This window comes from Poromitra crassiceps (genome assembly GCF_964638095.1).
Source record: "Poromitra crassiceps genome assembly, chromosome: 22".
Classification (NCBI taxonomy): Eukaryota; Metazoa; Chordata; class Actinopteri; order Beryciformes; family Melamphaidae; genus Poromitra; species Poromitra crassiceps.
Genome location: NC_139647.1, coordinates 15,310,571 through 15,328,905, shown reverse-complemented (window position 1 = coordinate 15,328,905; position 18,335 = coordinate 15,310,571). Strand labels below are relative to the sequence as shown.

At 43.3% G+C, this 18,335-nt stretch overlaps 2 protein-coding genes across 2 annotated transcripts; both read right to left on the bottom strand.

The window, feature by feature from the left end:
* Positions 1-855: 855 nt before the first annotated feature.
* Positions 856-14,176, bottom strand: dync2li1 (dynein, cytoplasmic 2, light intermediate chain 1; the record flags this gene model as incomplete). The annotated part of the gene is made up of 16 exons (XM_083658560.1): positions 856-1,285; positions 2,590-2,682; positions 2,807-2,904; positions 3,855-3,925; positions 4,357-4,436; positions 4,757-4,834; positions 5,284-5,352; positions 5,709-5,889; positions 6,405-6,493; positions 6,915-6,984; positions 7,361-7,395; positions 7,502-7,625; positions 9,660-9,720; positions 9,807-10,000; positions 12,867-12,999; positions 14,086-14,176. The coding sequence occupies 16 exons, from the start codon at positions 14,174-14,176 to the stop codon at positions 1,223-1,225; spliced, it is 1,530 nt and encodes a 509-aa protein (XP_083514686.1). The 3' UTR covers positions 856-1,222.
* A 1,852-nt stretch (positions 14,177-16,028) lies between these two features.
* lyrm7 (LYR motif containing 7) lies at positions 16,029-18,018 on the bottom strand. The gene is made up of 5 exons (XM_083658480.1): positions 17,986-18,018; positions 17,667-17,739; positions 16,647-16,717; positions 16,464-16,545; positions 16,029-16,336 (listed from the first exon to the last, which is right to left on the bottom strand). The coding sequence occupies exons 1-5, from the start codon at positions 18,001-18,003 to the stop codon at positions 16,275-16,277; spliced, it is 306 nt and encodes a 101-aa protein (XP_083514606.1). The 5' UTR covers positions 18,004-18,018; the 3' UTR covers positions 16,029-16,274.
* Positions 18,019-18,335: the final 317 nt, after the last annotated feature.

Sequence of the window (18,335 nt, the reverse complement as noted above, 5' to 3'; positions counted from 1 at the left end):
AAGGAACACTCCGCCCATTTTCAACCAGCTTTGTATCATTAGAACATAAGTAGTATATCAGAAAACTGTAAATGGTTTTGAAGTCTGTCATTTAATTTGACAGTTATTGAGTTAACTCAAATTAATAACTCATTAACTCAAGTCAACTCTCAAACTGTAAACGATTTTGAAGTCATTCATCTAGTTTGACAGTTATTGAGAGTTGATTTGAGTTAATGAGTTATTAATTTGAGTTAGTGTGGACCAGTGATGTCACTGGTCCACACTTTAACACTCAATAACTGTCAAATTAAATGACAGACTTCAAAACAGTTTACAGTTTTCTGATATACTACTGATGTTCTAATGATACAAAGCTGGTTGAAAATGGGCGGAGTGTTCCTTTAAGTTATAGACCGTTTCCATTTGACAACATAAACATTCTAAATGTACCCTCGCTTATTTCCTGTACAATAAATAGCAGACAGGAAATAAGCTAGGTTTCAAACTGTTCTCTAGCAAAGCATCTATACTGTAACTTTCTTAAAAGACGAACGCCACCCATTTCATACTTCTCATATTATTCCTGAGAGACTGAGACTAATCTCAGAATCCTGAGAACAAAGTCAGACTTTAGTCTCAGAACTCAAAGATATTTTGCACATCTGACCCTAATCCTTTCCTCAAACAATCATGCCCTATCCATACACCTCATTTCACATTCACTAGTTTAAATATTGTGATTGTATTTTCTCACGAGTGTAGAGGGTGCCTACTGTGTCTTGTGATGATATAGCCTAAGCTAGGACCTCTTTAGTTATGACAGGTATAAATTTGTTTTAATAATGTTAAATAGTTTATTTTTCTAGAGCACATTTTTATCATCAGTATACAAATTGTTTTGTTTAAAAAATATTTTCACTAATGTTTCTAGAGCTATACAAGTTGTAAGAATGACTCACTACTAAATGGGGGGAGAAAACCTGGAACATAACACAAAAATAATCAATAATAAAAACAAAATGTATATTATGTAACAGTGGTGATGTTGTTGTGCAGTGAGTAAACCCCCCCTCCCTAGCAACACACGCTAGCCCATGGGTTTTAGCCTCCTTGCTAGAGTGTCCGCCTCCCATGCCGGAGGTTGCAAGTTCGATTCCCAGCTGCGGGGGACCACACACACAACAACGCAGGTTCATTAATACGTGGTGTCAATGTGTGGGACCACAAAGCTGATTGTCTCTCAAGTCTCCAGCTCCAGTTCTTTCCATGACTTAGCTGCATTCCTCTTATACTGCTCCAGCTCCTGAAACACAGACAGAACGACAGAAGGAGAAACACATCAGTACAGTGCAGATATACATTATAGTTCAGAAATAACACAAAATCATCATCATGGTAAATCATGTTGAGATGACCTGAATGAAAGAAACTGACAAACAGGTCAATCTAGAGCACAGTATATTTACAACACCTATATCATTTATGATAAATGGATGTATACGCAGTTTGCCCTTTTCTAGGACTCCCATTGACATCGAATATTAATCCAGGCTTTTCTTCGCTGTATTGCAGGCCCACTAGAGATTTTGCTTCCCCAATTGTCTCGACTTTGGAAAGGCTTTGTCAGATGGAGAACCTTGATTTTACAAAAATGTTGAAATCTCTTCGTTGGATTTTAGCATTGCATTAATGTAGTAATTATATTGCCATGATGATAAGAAACCCTTTAACCCCTTTGCTCCTATTGGTTATCCAGACCAATTACATCATGGCAGAGCTAGGTGAGCAGCATCAGGTGAGAGTCAGCCTGTGTGTGTGTGTGTGTGTGTGTGTGTGTGTGTGTGTGTGTGTTACTGGCAAAAGGTAACTGTAGTTCAAGTGCCAGAGTGGCCCCAGACAGGCAGGAACACGGTTAGCCTCCTTCAAGGCCACAGGCTACAATACAGCCCATTAAGCAGATCCTGACAGGAGCGTTACTACATGGAGGCTGCTGCAGTGCTGCAGGGACAAAGGTTACTATGGAACATGACTCTCACTACACCACCAGGCTGCAGCAGAGTAGACAAGACCGTCTTCAACAGGACATCCAGCGGTCTCTGAATTCTCGTCTGATTCAAGCTGAGGTTTAACAGTGTGTGAACCACGAAGCGCTGTAACTGCCGAGCCGAATCCGAACCCATGCAACGTGCTTGTATTGTTACCTAAATGTTCCACATGGAAACAATCTCTTTTATTCTTTTCTTGCTCGCTACCCAGGCACTTATGTATGTACTTAACCTAACTAACTTAACCTAACTAACTATCCGGTGTGCACAGAATTGTCAGACTTACTGTAACTCCGGCGGACACCCCAAAAACCTACAATCCGCTACAGAAGAAATTATATTGTTTGTTTATTAACTGGCCCCTGGCCTCCCATCACTTCACGAAAGTGGCCCCTGGGCAAAGCAAGTTGAGTATCCCTAGGCCTATGCTATCTCTCCGATGGAGCCTATGCTATATAGACTATCCAATGTGAGAGTTCTAGGGGAACGGTTTGCTCATAGTATTTAATGATGCAGCCACAGAGTAACAGGACACAGTAATGATTGGATGGAGATATTTTACTTGGTCTTTCTGGGCCCTCATGGCATCGATCTGAGGCTCGCTGTACTGTGGGTCCCTGGCTGGATCCTTCAGCTCCCTGTGCTCACTGGTACTCTGCAGAGAGAAAGACAGTGTTTTTACATCGGAGCTGTTCATCTGTGTGAATAGGCACATTTGCATGGAGAAAATAGTTTATTTATTTCTAAGCATAATAAATCTCAACCCGTGCGTGAACTACCTCTGGGGGGAAGACGAGCTCGTAGACTTTCTTCCAGAGGTCCTTTGGGTTTTTGGCATGCAGAGAACCAATGTCCACGTTGGTAGTAGGAGGGGAACCTGGTAAGAAAAAACATAGCACACAATCCTGTATTTACATCACATCACAACACAGCTGATTTTACATCCAGAGGGCGCTGTGTCCATGTAGCGCCTGCTGCTCGTTCTTAATGAGGAAAGGGCACTGGAGCTCGGGTACAAAACGCTATATGGACACCTGCACTAAGTCAGCAATGCTAATCATGATCCTGATTCTGCACCAATAATTATAGTGATTCGTAGTTCAATACAGTGCAGTTTAGGTTCAGTTAGCATTATAGCATACATCTGAATCCCACAAGATGGCAGCAGAGGTGCATACTGCCCAACCTGCAGCAACTCTGTATACAATCAGAGGTGTCTTGGGAAAGCCGAGGTGGTCATCAAGGACTCAACCCACCCGCACGACATCGTGTTCTCGCTGTTACTGTCAGGGAGAAGATACAGGACACCCAAAGCTCGCACCAACAGACCACAAGACTCCTCAACAAATAAATAACACACACTCCCTCACACACACACAAACACACCCCCACACACAAACACACACACAAACACAAACACACCCACACACACAAACACACCCACACACACAAACACACACACACACAAACACACCCACGATACCTTGACTGAGTGCAATAAATCTGTCATATTGTTGTATTGCCATTTGCACATTGCTGTTGTACAACTTGTCCGGACTGCACCTTCTACCAACAAACTGTGCTATTTTATTATTCTATTCTATTTTATTTCTATTCTATTCTATTCTATTGTTTTTCCACTGTTTGCCTTATCTACGTACTTCATATGCATCTACTTGTTTACTTGATTATGCACCTACTGTACCTGCACTATGTCTTGTAATGAGCCCCCTATCATAAGAATTTCACACGTACTTGTACAACGACCTTGAATCTTGAACAAAGCTAGCAGTACTGACTTTGACCACAGAGTGGCGCTGCGCTCACCTATTTGGCTGAAGGAGTCAGAGCCTGCTGGGATGATTAGAGGCTTGGTGGAGTCACAAGACACAGATTTCCTGGTAGAACAAAACCACAAAACAGAACTGAAACAGTTTATCAACGAACATCAGAAGATTGACAAAACAGATTTAGAGCAGTGAGGAGGTTTGGAAAGGAGAGGACAACTGTTGTCAAGTGAAATAGCCCAATGGGGAATTTTAAACTCATTACTCTGTGCCATATTTAAATTGCAAACATATAGTGAATATTGTGAAACATGGTGTAATAATAATGGTGATATATTAGTCTTCTATATAATATCTTGTGATTATACTACAGTATAAAGACCCAAGATTGTGAAATATAATACAGTAGTGAAATATAGCAAAACAGTGGTAATAGACACTGATGAGTGATGACTGTTAGAACAAACTAAATGCAATGGCAGTTTCAATCTTTTTATAGTGCCACCAATCCCTGGTGTACAGTATTGGGTCATCCTCCTCACCCTCTTTCCAGGCCGAAGGCCAGGTGGGAGAAGAAGCTCTTGGTTTTGAACATCTGGCTCTCCGACTTGATGCTGGTGAACTAATGACAAGATTGAGGAGATGGACCGAAAGAAGAATGGAAGAAGAGAGAAGAGGAGCAGAGAATTTGTTGGAAGGGATGGATTGAAAGGTTAATAAAATAAGATTAAGGAAATAGAAAGAGAAATGATTCAATGCAGAAGAAAGGGTGCTCACTGTAACATGTTTTGATGAGGGATTGTGTATATATATATATATCTATATATCTACACACACACACACACACACACACACACATATATATATATATATATATATATATACAGTATATAGATATATATAGATATATAGATATATATAGATATAGAAACGTGCACTTACTATGAGAGAGGCTGCATAGTAGTGGGCAACAAAGCGCAGTGTCTTACCAACCACCTTCCTCTTCTCAGAGTCTAACTCCTGCAACACAGAATGGAAAACGCACTCAGTCCATACATGCAAGTTAAACGTGCGATGTCGATTATACAGGAAGGATCCCCTCTAAAAAGCACCAAAATGTTTGCATTATTCTGTTCCAAAATAATGTTGTAAGATTCATCTTAGATTTTAATTTCTACCCGATACGTTATGCAAGTCAGGAGTGTGCAAGATGTGTGTCACATTAGTGTCATGAAATGATTCTGTTATTCAGCTACCCTGTGACTAATTCCATAGGTAATGTCTAGGTTCCATAGGTAATGTCTAGGTTCCATAGGTAATGTCTAGGTTCCATAGGTAATGTCTAGGTTCCATAGGTAATGTCTAGGTTCCATAGGTAATGTCTAGGTTCCATAGGTAATGTCTAGGTTCCATAGGTAATGTCTAGGTTCCATAGGTAATGTCTAGGTTGAGGAGAGTATTTAAATTACCTGAAATATGTCATACTTGCTGCCAATGATGAGCAGAGGAACAGGGAAGGGACTGATGAGCTCTCTGTCCTGTTGACGGGAGTCACAGTTAACTCAGGGTACAGAGGCATTATCAGCATTATCAGCATCATCGTACATCTGCACTGGATGGAAAATTCTTCACATACTGTATATCATCTAAGATAAAGCCATATATGTCGTATTTCACCCGCATCCAACCTGTGACGACAGGTTGGCTATCATTTGATAGATATTTAATCTCAATATGGCCGGTCTTTATGAAAACCCCATAAAACACAGCATAAATAAGCAATTTATAAGAGCCTGAAGTTCCTCCAGCAGTTCATACAATTGAAAACCTTTTCAAATACATGTTTTCCTGGACTGAACAAGAGACCCTACTCATACAAGAGCTGAGGGCTTACAGGATAGTCTTTAGGTAAGACACGTGCTGCTGGGTGGGCAGAGACTTTGGACTTCGCTGCCCGCTGTGCCTGGGACCAGGCCTTCTCCACCTGGGCCTGTGCCGCCTGCAGCAGCCTCTCCATGGTTCCCCACAGGGCATTGGGGTTAGACAAGTCTAGAACAAGGATGACTGACAGAGACCTGGGGACAGACAGGAATCACTTATGCTGTAGTAGGTGGATACAGATACATTGTCTCTTTTTGTCTTTTTTCCTCCACCCAAAATTTGACTTTTTTATTGTTTATTTGCACAAAGAAAATGAATAACAACAGATAGTACAAGTATTTTAATACAAAGAAAATCGTGCAGGTGAGGGAAAGAAACCCGGAGGGGCCTATAGAGTCTCACCTTATTTAAAAGAAAATCTAAACAAATTAAAGACTATTGATGAAAGAAAAACAAACAATCAAGACAATACATTTAAAACAATATAAAAGTGAAATACAAAAAATTATAATAAATGAGAAGAAAGGAAAAGAAAAGAAAAAACAGGCTTGACATGACTAAAACAGTACTTCTTTTTGTAACAAACAACAGGTGATACAGTCTACACCGAGTCTGTTAATAAGGACGGCGAAATGAAACTGCCTCTGTGATGCGACCCTTCTGGTGTGTCCCCGTCCCGCTGTAAGAAGAGTATGAGTTGGTGACCTACCTGGTGTTGAGAGCAGTGATGGGGATCTGGACCAGGTCTGACAAGGAGGTGCCTCCACCCAGCTCCCACAGGTGGGCTATGTCTTTGGGCTGGAGGAAGAGAAGAGACCACCAGGCGATCAGTTTGATCACACTGCTTATTTTAAGCTACACATTTATGTACAATCGTGTGCTGCTACAGAGGAACACCAGTATATCATATCACATTACCATACCAGCTCCCACAGTAAGCTTAGCCTGGTAAACCAGCCTGTCATGTAAGCTAGTACTTCGGATTGCAAGATTCAGGGGACCAGGATGACTAAATCTAATGTTAATATTTAGTGTTAATATCTATAGAAGTATCTCTTTTAATTTCATACGGAGCCATTTCACAGAAATAAGTCAAGTAAAATGTATTTATTTAGCACATTCACACATCAACGGTTGACAAAAGTGCTGAACAGCCAATCACAAATATCAGATAGTAAAAAATATGGACTTCCCCCAGCACTGTCTGAGCTGGCCTTACTGTGTTGTGTCCTCGAGCCCGTCTGCCGAAAGTGTACTCCAGAGCTAGGGTCGGCTTGGAGGGTTCATCTCTGGTGGGAAACGAACAGCAGTATGATTTATTACTGCAGCATGTTCATGAAATTGAGTTGACCTTTAACCCATTGATACCTGATGCAGCATTTGTGTGTGTATCCCTAACGCGGTTTGCGGTCTTAAAAGGGACACACAAATGAGGGATATACACACAAATGCTGCATCAGGTATCAATGGGTTAAAATGCCACTATACAGTATATAACTGGATGGGGAGATTGAGTAGAGTTAGTATGTGGAGGCTGGGCCAGTTAGAGTTAGGAAGATGACAGGTGCACGTCTCTGTTTGGAGGCCAAGTTTGTGTTATTTAATATTGGATGAGACAAGAGCGAAGAGAGTGAATGAATTCCCATTCTGCACACACACACCCACCTGTCAAGGCATCTGAGGAGTATGGAAGTTTTACCCTGAAAAAGAGGGGGAAAGTGTGTTTCATAAAAGTGTTTGTGTTTCCATGACAGAGCAAATATACGAACTTTAAGTCGCTAACGGCTAAGTTGTGGACATACATACCCCAGCCTTGCTCCCCATCAGAAACACGGTCCTCTCGCTCAGCGTCTCCCCTGCGTCGTCCTCTCCACCTCCGCTCTCCCGACTGTGAAGCTCTGCTGCTGCCAGCTCCCACAGCGTGTCTGAGCTGACATATAACAAGTCAAACGTCTCACGCTGTCTGAAAAATCCCTTGTTGTTGCTATCGTGATATAGTACAACTTCGACGCTATTTCTTACCTTATTTTAGCCATCTCATTTGATATTTCGCTGACGCTGGTGGCTAGCTAGCTAGCTAGCCCCCCGTGAGCTAGCCTTGAAGACAACCAGAAATACACATAAACGTTGCCAAAGTAACGTCGCTGTTTGATGATGTAGGCCTACTGCACAAGAGGATTGTGGGAAATGTAGTGCAGTGTTGGGCAGTGAACTACTAGCTACACTGAAAGCCCTAGATTTCCAGCTTACAAATTTAAGACCAGTGGTGACAGAACTGCACATTTTAGAGTGGCCTTTTATTGTGACCATAGGGATTGTGACCAGCCCAAAGCACATCTGTGCAACAATCATGCTATGGTTTAATCAGCATCTTGATTATTTTGGCAAAGGAGAAGTGCAGTTATTTTATTTTATTTTATTTTATTTTATTTTATTTAACCAGGTAAGTCATTAAGAACAAATTATTATTTACAATGGCGACCTGGCAGAAGGCACCGCCTTTTGAGGGATAGGGGGTAGGGGATAAAATAAATACAAAGTTACTTAGAACAAATTAAAACACAAGTTAAAACACAGTTAAAACATGGCAAGACAGACAGAGCAAACAAAACAAACAGTCGGAGCAGTTAGTTTAGGAAAGGGTAACGAGGCAGTCCTTTATATGCAAAAACAATACATTTATTGCTCCAGTGCACGAATGTGAATACAGTCCATTTCCTTGTCCAAGATACAAAAAGCAGAGCATGTCAAGAGTGACATCATCAGTGAAATCATCAATATTATCATCAACCAGGCACCGAACGTGACATCACATTACAGTATATAGCATCATAAGTGAAATCACCAACCTTCAACAGTGACATCATATGGCAGGTGTAACATCACCAATGATGACATTATTATCAATTATGACATCATCACTGTTGACATCATCGTCTTCAATGATGACATGCTTAAAACCTTCAACAGTGACATCATCACTGTGGCATCATAACCCTCAACAGACAGTGATATGTCAAGAGTGACATCATCAATGATGACATTATCATCAATTATGACATCATCACTGTCGACATCATCACAGTGGAACATACTGACGGGACACATCCCAGTCTGTGTGCGGTTATCATCAATTATGACATCATCACTGTCGACATCGTCACAGTGGAACATACTGATGGGACACATCCCAGTCTGTGTGCGGGCCGGGCGTATCAGGAAGTGAAATGAAAGTTTACGGCCGCCACTTCGGCCATAGCCACAAAATTACAAAATTACTTTCAAACAAACTGTTAGAATATAACGAGAGATGTTCCCGAGAGCAGAAAGTAGCAAGGAAAGCTGTTTTGGGTCTGTTGCTAGCTACATCCATAAACCGTTTCAATCTGCCGTTACAGCTGCCGTAAACCGTTTCGCTCTGCATAGCAACAGACCCAAAACCAGAAGGATAGCTTTCCTCGCTACTTCAAAGGGCTTTTCTACTCTCTTGTTGAAGATGGCAGTTGTTGGGGAAAGAATAGGATGAGAGGTTTGAGTACCGCCAGACCTCAGTCTTCTGCCAAGGGGGGGGGGGGGGGGGCTCAATGAGTTTATGACCTGAGTGGGAAGGGTCAGCCATGACTTTCTGAGACCGCTTCAGACGGTGATCGAGGAGGTGAGGGTGGACTCATCAGTGGGAGGTGTAGAAAAGCACAAACAGCCTTTGGCACCTTGAACTTCCTCAGCCGCCGCAGAAAGTACATCATCTGTTGTGCCTTCCTTCTTGGTGAGAGCTCTGATGTTCAGCTCCCATTTCAGGTCCATGCTGATGAACCCAGGGCATGAAAGGACGCCACAGTGTTGACTGGGGAGTCACCCAGGCTGATGGGGAGGTGGGGGGGGGGGGGGCGCTGTGTTCCTCCTGTAGTCCACAACCATCTCCACTGTCTTTTCAGCATTGACCTCCAGGTTGTTTTGACTGCACCAAGTCATCAGGTGGTCGATCTCCCGCCTGTACACAGACTGGTCACCATCAGAGATGAGCCCTATGAGCGAACCTCAGGAGCTTGGACTGGAGACTGGAGGAGGTGCAGCTAATGGTGTACAGGGAGGAGAAGTATGGAGAGGACACCGCCCTGGGCAGCTCCGGTGCTGATGGTCCGGGAGTCACTGACTTGCTTCCCCAGCCTCACGTGCTTCTTGTTCTTCCTGTCAGTCAGGAAGTCTGTGGTCCATCTGCAGATGGAGGCGGGCATGCCCAGCTGGAAGTCTGTGGTCCATCTGCAGATGGAGGCGGGCATGCCCAGCTGGAAGTCTGTGGTCCATCTGCAGATGGAGGCGGGCACGCCCAGCTGGAAGTCTGTGGTCCATCTGCAGATGGAGGCAGGCACGCCCAGCTGGAAGTCTGTGGTCCATCTGCAGATGGAGGCGGGCACGCCCAGCTGGAAGAGCTTCTCATGCAGCAGGGCTGGGAGGATCATATCGAACACCAAGCTAAAGTCTTCCTGCAGTGTCCATGTGCACGAGGATGGAGTGGATTTCCATGTTTATAGTATTGTCTACAGCAGAGGTTCTCAAATGTTTTTCAGCCAAGGAGCCCTTACAAGATAGAAAATATACCGGGGACCCCCTCATTCTGATTTGTGATTTTGAGCTAAGCTTAATTGTTTCCACGGTAACGTGCTTGACATTTAAATTGATAGGTTTGTTACATTAGAATGTAATCCATGAACCATTTTAGATTTAAAGCATAACATATTTTCGTTGAACTGCTTTTGCACACAACACAGTTTTTATTTTTATTTTCCTGAAAACTTTTTGCGGACCCCCTGGCATCCCCGGACCCCCATTTGAGAACCACTGGTCTGCAGACATGTTGGCTCTGTAGGCGAACTGCAGGGGGTCCAGGAGTAGGTCCTTGATGGATTATTTAAGGTAGGACAAGACGAGGCGTTCGAAGAGCTTCATGACCACAGAGGTCAGGGCGACAGGTTTGTAGTCCTTAAAGAGCATGGAGCAGGGTAATTCCTTTGCTAAATGTATACTTAACCTTGTCCCTATGTCCATTTGAAAAGTTAATGCATCATTAAAAAAAAAAAAAAAAAGTTTGAAAAAAAATATGGAGAAAAACACCTTCCTTTTTCAGAAGGAAATAAGAGACTTTTAATCTGACAAGAAAAAGCCTGCTACGTCACAGTGGGGAGTGGCTCCCGCGTGCGTGTGTCCCTCTCCCCTCCCACTGCATGGTCAAATCAGTCGCATATTCAGGACAGATAGTCAGGTCAGGTACTACGCTAGTCAAAGTCAATCAGTCAGCCAGTTAGTCGGTCGGTTAGTTGGTAGGTTAATCACTAGTTAGTTTTTAGTATATAGTTAGTCATTTAGTCAGTAGCTGCCTGTAGTAAGTCGTTGTCAGTGAGTTTTGGGTCGGGTGTCGCCAGGTTCCTGCATGCAGATGCAGATAACAAGTCAGCTCCACTCTGCTGCTGCTGCCTGTCTGCGTGACACTCTTTCTATCTCTCTCTCTCTCTCTCTCTCTCTCTCTCTCTCTCTCTCACTCGCTCTCTCTCTCTCTCTCACTCGGTGTGTGTGTGTGTGTGTACCTGCTGTCTGCGCGGTGACACGCTCTCTATCTCTCTTTTTCGTCTCTCTCACTCGCTCCGGGAGGGAGGGAGGGGAAAGAGCGAGTGGAGGGGCCCTCCGTCAGTCCCCCTCTCTCTCTCTCTCTCACTCGGTGTGTGTGTGTGTGTGTGTGTGTGTGTGTGTGTGTGTGTGTGTGTGTGTGTCTACGCTGTGTGACACGCTCTCTCTTCACTCGAGGGAGGGGGAGGCTGCGGCTCTTTCCTCCCCGCACAGCACAGCACCGCTGCTCTGCTCTGCTCTGCTCTGCTCTGCTCTGCTCTGCTCTGCTCTGCTCTGCTCTGCTCTGCTCTGCAGCAGCTTCGGGAGGTTTTCTCACTGTGTTCGGGACTTCGAAAACTCGGCCAGATGGCTGGACACATACGTCACTTTTGCGCGCGTGTGTGTGTGTGTGCGTGTGTGTGTGTGTGTGTGTGTGTGTGTGTGTGTGTGTGTGTGTGTGTGTGTGTGCGTGCGTGCGTGTGTGTGTATCGAATTACAGTCCGCACCTCGGCCCGCCTCCGCTCGCCTCGCTTGCTTTCTCAACTCTCTCCGCGGTCCGTTGTTTCATAGCTGGGCTGTTCCTGCTCTCTTTCACTGTCAAAATTAGGCTGAGGCCATCGTATTCATGTACATAAACATTTGCTACCTCCTCTTCCTCCTGAAAACCGGCGTTAGCATCCATAGTGTGTGACTGACAGCCCTGACCTAAGTGACGACAGACAGAGGGACAGACAGAGGGACAGACGGTCATGCCTGGCGACTCCCCACTGTGACGTCGGAGTTTTGGGATCCAAGATGTCAAAATAAAAGTTAAAAAAATAAAACGACCCCAGAAGTCACTGTAGTGTATATGTAAGTGTCTTAATGTGAAAATCGAGTTCCTCCATAATTCACCTACACATTGACTGATTGGGGTCTCTAACCTGCCCCATGCTCTTTAAGTGCCTTGGGCCTTGTCTTTTTCAGGACGGGGATAATACCGTCGTTATATAATGAATCCTTTTTTTTGTGATCAAATATTTTTTCTTTTATTCGCTCTTGTCTTAGAACATGTAGCAAGATAATCAATAAAAAAACGTATTCAGTACGTCAAAGAAGAATTGGAGGTTATACTGAATCCTTCAATTGATGGTTTGTGTACATGACATCATCTCATCATCATCATCATCATCATCATCATCACCATCTCTAACTTGACTGTTCCACTGTTACAGAGACCTTCACTGGTAAAATCTTCACAGTATCACAAGTGTAGAAGTAGGGAAAGAGGCTCTTAGTGTCAGTGAAGGTGTTTGTGAAGGTGTGGATGTGTGTGTTAGTATCAAGATCAGAGAATGACAGCTCTCCTCTGGTCCAGTCCAGACTCATTCTGACCCTCTGGAGCTTCTTCTTCATTGAAAGAGGAGGGATTTGCTCTAATGGACCAACTGGGTATATTCTATATATGTGTGTATATTCAACACCATAGAGTATTATTCTCCATAGTCCAGACATGATGTGTTCCTTCCTCTGGGCAGACTCTAACACACCCAGCTCCCAGCGTGTACTGTCTCCAAAATCAACATCCCACCTGTGAGTTCCTGAGTTACAGCCCTCAGAGCCCAGAACAGCGCAGTAGTAGTAGTCAAACCGCTCTGGGTTGTCAGGAAGCTGCTGTCTCACTCCATGGCTCACACTGGTCAGATCTTCAGACAGGATGACGTCTGGATAGGCAGTGTTTGGGTCCAGAATCACAGGAGTGTAGGAGACCATCTCCTTCATCTTGTCCCAGACTGTGAAGCTCAGGTTGCCCAGGTGTTTGGCCTCGTCTATCAGAGCTCCTGAGACCAGCCGTGGATCCTCCAGCAGGGGACGCTGGATTTTTTCCACTGTAGCCTTGTAGCTCTGCAGGACCGAGACATCTTCAGCTCTCCGCTCCTTCTCTATGGCTCTGACTGTGTCTGAAAGAGCCATCTCTCTGCTTAGACCCCCAATCTTCTTCATTGTCTGACTCTTCTCCTCCACTTCCTCCCTCAGTGCAGCGATCCTGCCCTCCTCTTCCTCTTGTAGAAAGTGGCGAAGCTTCTTAAACTCCTCCTGAATCTGCCTCCGTGTGTGTCGGGCCTGGGCCTTAATGTGGTCTGCTGTTTGATCACAGTTTCCTTTCACTCCATTAAAGAGCTTTAGTTTCTCCTGTAGGGTTTCCAGTGATTTCTGGAGTTCCTCCTTGTGATGCTCTGCAGCTTGACACACTAGCTCCCGATGGTCCAGACAGAAGAGCTTGCGCCTCTCAGAACGCAGACGGCAGAGAAGCCCAGATCCTGCTGGTGGTATAAATAGGACGTTGGTGGGATTCTCCAAAACGAGTGCTCTCTCCATTAAGAATGCATTACACAGGCTCTTCAATGCCAAGTTACGCAGTGGTTTGTTACGAACTGGTTTGTTACAAAGTGGTTTGTTACAAAGCGGTTCCCACTGTGGAGATATGTCCCTACAAAGTGGACACGCATGTATTGGTTTCTCTCTCCACCAGCTCTGCAGACAGGCGTTACAGAAGCTGTGGCCACAGGACAGGACGGCAGGATCTTTAAAGATGGCATGGCAGACAGAACAGAAAAGATCATCCGAGTTCAGATTGCAGAGAAGCTCAGATTCCGCTGAAGCTCTCTGATCTCTCTCCACTAAGAAAGCCCCACACAGGTTCTTTAACACCCAGTTCCCAGGTGGTTCACTTTGTGAAGAGATCTCCTTGCAAAGTGGACAGTCATGTATCGGCCTCTGTGTCCACCAGCTCTGCAGACACGCTTTACAGAAGCTGTGGCCACATGAAGCGATGACGGGATTCTTAAAGATGTCACGGCAGACATGACAGGAGAGATGCTCCTCTGATCTGGAAGCCATTTTGTAGAGACAAAATTGTTGAGAGCAGTGGAAGCTGAAAACAAACTAGATAATAGCACCACCACCGTCCTATTTATACCACCAGCAGGGGAGGACTTATGACATCACTGATGATGTCACAATGATTAGAGAGAGTTCTGACATCACTGATGATGTCCCTCATGTCACTCTTAGATTCATGACATCACTGATGATGTCACAATGCGAGAGTAGGGAGGGATTTATGACATCACTGTTAGGCTGGTTTAACAGGCTGCTTATTTTATGCATTTAAGTGAAATCCCCATTCTAAACCCCATCTTTTGCTGACGAACCCGGAAGTATACTTCCGGACTCATTCCTGCTTCTGTATTAATGCTGATGTGGTGAAATACTGTGACTTAGTGACACACAGTATCCCACAGTCTGAACTCAATACTAAACCCTCTCAACATACACACCTGTATTGTGTCCTTAGCAGGAAACAAGCATCCCTAAAACCCCCAGCAATGCCCTTATAAAGCCCCCTCTTACAATGACAAGCCCTCATGGTCAGCTTAAGAAGCAGGGGGGGGCAAAAGCTCACAGTTTGATAAGTTGATCAGGCCCAATCTGAAATCATCCCAACAGTTTACTGGCAGTATTGACAAATATGTAACTCAGCCTCAGGCATGTCCAAGTCCGGCCCGCGGACCCATTTTAAGTGGCCCCTGGCTTGTCTCTCAGAATAAACTATATGTGGCCCTCCACACAGTATCGGTTAATCAAGCAAGTTCACCTTGTGTGTTTTCCCCCCGTTCACCTAACGATGACACGACAGCACTATCAGTTTGTAGACCACCAAGTGGGAACAATGCAGGCAGAACTAATGTTTTCAGACGGTAAACAAAATCCAATCCAATCCAATTGTATCGTATGTTTATTTTTGCTTTGATTTTTTTTATAACCCACAGCGAGAAGCAGCTGGCCCTCCGGTATCGTCACATGATCTAATCTGGCCCCCATTCAAAAAAGTTTGGACGCCCCTGATGTAACCCCTTTTTCTTTATAGTTTGTTTATTGGAATAATTTAGTCACTGGCCACTTCCTGAATACGTTTAAGCCTGATATTGATGTAAATTGCTCATTTTGCAAAGAATGAGCTCATTCTCCAGATTCATTATTGACTTTTATTTTATTTGAAAATGTTTGGTTTGGTTTTACAGACAATAATATAAAATGTAAGAACCAGTCCTATATAATCAATATGATAATTATCCTTGCTGAATTTCTCCCATTATAAAGGCTGAAAAAAGCATAAAACATATACTGTGATTTCTCAAACAGTACAAAAGATAAATTAAAGCTGAATTAAGATGATGGGAGTCCTAAAAGTGGTGACTCGTTAAAAGTTGAAATGGAATGTCTAGCTTAAAGTATGAAGGAGCAGTTACAGTTCAAAGAGGACATGGGTTTAAAACGAACGGCAGTTGCCCCTGGAAGTCTGTTGAAGCAGTTTGTTTACCAACATCCTGATCCCTCCTATAACATACTTGTAGGGAGCTTAAAGATTACCAAAAGGATCTCTGGTAAAGAAAATATAAACATCTGTTTTTGTTATTTCTTTTGTATTTATTCTTAGCTATTGTACAAGGGAATAAAAAGAAAATAAATTATGAAAGGAAAAAACATATTGCATTAAACATTAAAACTACATTACATTACGTCATTTGGCAGACGCTTTTATCCAAAGCGACTTACAATAACACATTTTTGTCAGCAATAGAGCAATCAACTATGGAGTACAGTCTATGACAACTACAACTTCTGAAGGAACAGTGGTACAAGTTTAGGTTAGTTTTTTTTTTTTTTTTTTTAAGAAAGAGAGAGAACGAAGTTAGATCAAGAAGGGCCCAGATGGAGCCTGAAATGATGACTCACAGTCCATGAGACAAAACTCAAAATCAGAACAGCTGAGATCCAGAATGAATCATCCAAGGAATTTCATTTTTCTTCTTCTTCCTTTCTCAATGAACAAGTATTTTTAGGGGGCGAATGATTTAAATAGCAGATGGCTTAAGTAATGGCTGATGGTGAGGCTTTTTGATGTAGTCCATGGTATGTCCTGCTATCATGATCTTTACCTGGGCTGGTCACAATAGGGTACATTTTCCAGTAGAAGGCTGTCTCTGGGTCGAAGCACTGAAAGAGCAGAACAATAAAGTACATATCATGGAGAGATACACCACATTATCTCTATTGTATCAAAGATGTTAAGATCCTTGTTTTTCATCATGGTACTAAAACAAAAAAGAAAATATCTACTCACAGAGCTTATCTTCTCCCACATGCTCCGCTTGTATGACAGCTTCTCGAAGAACAATTTCCACATCTGAGCCTTTTCTGATCATCTGAAAACAGCAGAAGGAGAATGAATGATCCATAGATTCAATCTTGTGGATTTGCAATGCTAGTGTGTTCTTCTTGGCGATGTGATAAATGGATGCTGTACCTTGCGTATGTTTTGTTCTGACGATTCGTTTTTGTTTTTCCGGAACTCCTCGTTGATCTTTAACCTTGCAGCTTAAGGGGGGTAAAAAGAAACATGTAAATGATGCATTCGATAGTGGAGAGCATGCCATTACACATGGAACACAATCTGGGCACCCCGAGTCTATCAGTCTAAGACTATGGACAGACAGGACGCGTAAGCGCAGAAGCAAAGCGCATTTTCCTCACGAGCAGGCGCCTGGCTGTCCACACAAGGAGCACATTTTTCCGCGCCGGGCATCAGCGACTCGCTTGTCTTCATGTTTTGTTTTCACATATCGACCTAATTTTGATCATGAGTTTATGTATGATGTATAACGTAATGTGTTCATGACAACTGTTCATGGCATGTCCATGTCTTGGGATTGGGGTAAACACTGAATGACTGACCACAGTAGGACAAAGAGTGTTTGTTAACAATGTTGTTGCGTAGTTAGTTAGGTCTATAGTCTCTAGAGACTGCTGTGTGGGCCTCCCCCCAGACAAAGCTTGGAAAAAGGCATCCGCCTCACTCAATTACTGGATGCCTATGGGATTATGATGATGTTATTTGATCCCATAAATAGTACACTCAACAATTGTGCCAAGATAGCCTGATATTGATGTTTGACGTACTTCAGACTATACACCAATACATAAAAGGTCTGCGTGCTAGGCATTTATTAGTTTCTGTCTCTCGGAAAGTGGGATAAAACAGTCGAATTCCACAAAACTATCTCTGAACTATCTCTTTAACCAAATTACACACATTTAGGCTATTCTGTGCGATCTCCTTTTGATAACTAATGTAGTAATTATGTTTCACTTCCAGTAACTGGAATTTTAAAATGTGTGTTCAATTTGTGTTTCCTACTGACATTGAATTGAAATGTCAGGAAGCTGAATTTATTCAATGAAATTCTTACATTATTCTAGAGTACACCGTTTTATATGCAATGCAATGACAGGTCAATGGTGAGATGACAACACTCACACAACTCACCTGTCAGCGCTCTGTTGTCATCTTTGAATACAACCATCCTTGTTCTGTGCAACGCTTTAAACACGCTCAGTACCTATGATTTAGATTGAGACATCAAAGTATTCAGCAATCCATTAACGTGGGGAAACTAAAGCGAGCCAGCTACAGCTAGCTCCGGGTTGAACGTTTCCGTGTCATTTTATTTGACGTCCTGATGAATGCCAACCGTTACTTATGTAAACAGGTAAATTAACGAAAAATATGCTACCTAAAATGTAGGCTACGTGAAGTTGCATGAAGTTACGCAATATGCTCAAATCTGTCAAATTCCCATCCTCACCTTCAAACGAGTCCCCATCTTGACTTCTGATGCTCACTTCCGCTTTCGGAATAGTGCGAAATGAACGACCAATCAGTGTAGACTTTTAAAAAGGGGTACGGTTCTACCAGAGGCATATAATAGAAGAGTTCCGACATCTCCATTCACTCCAATGGACCAGTTTTTTTTTACTCTCAAGAGTTCCAGGAAGTAAGGTCCTGGATTAAGCAGCACTGTCGAGTGTTGCAGCAAAATAGACAGTTTGTGTTGTACTCTGAAAGGGTGTTTCCCCCCTTGAATCAAATTGTACATTATCAGCTTTATTTTAGCATGCAAAAGTAGCGCGAGACCCATTCCTGGCTGTTCATTGG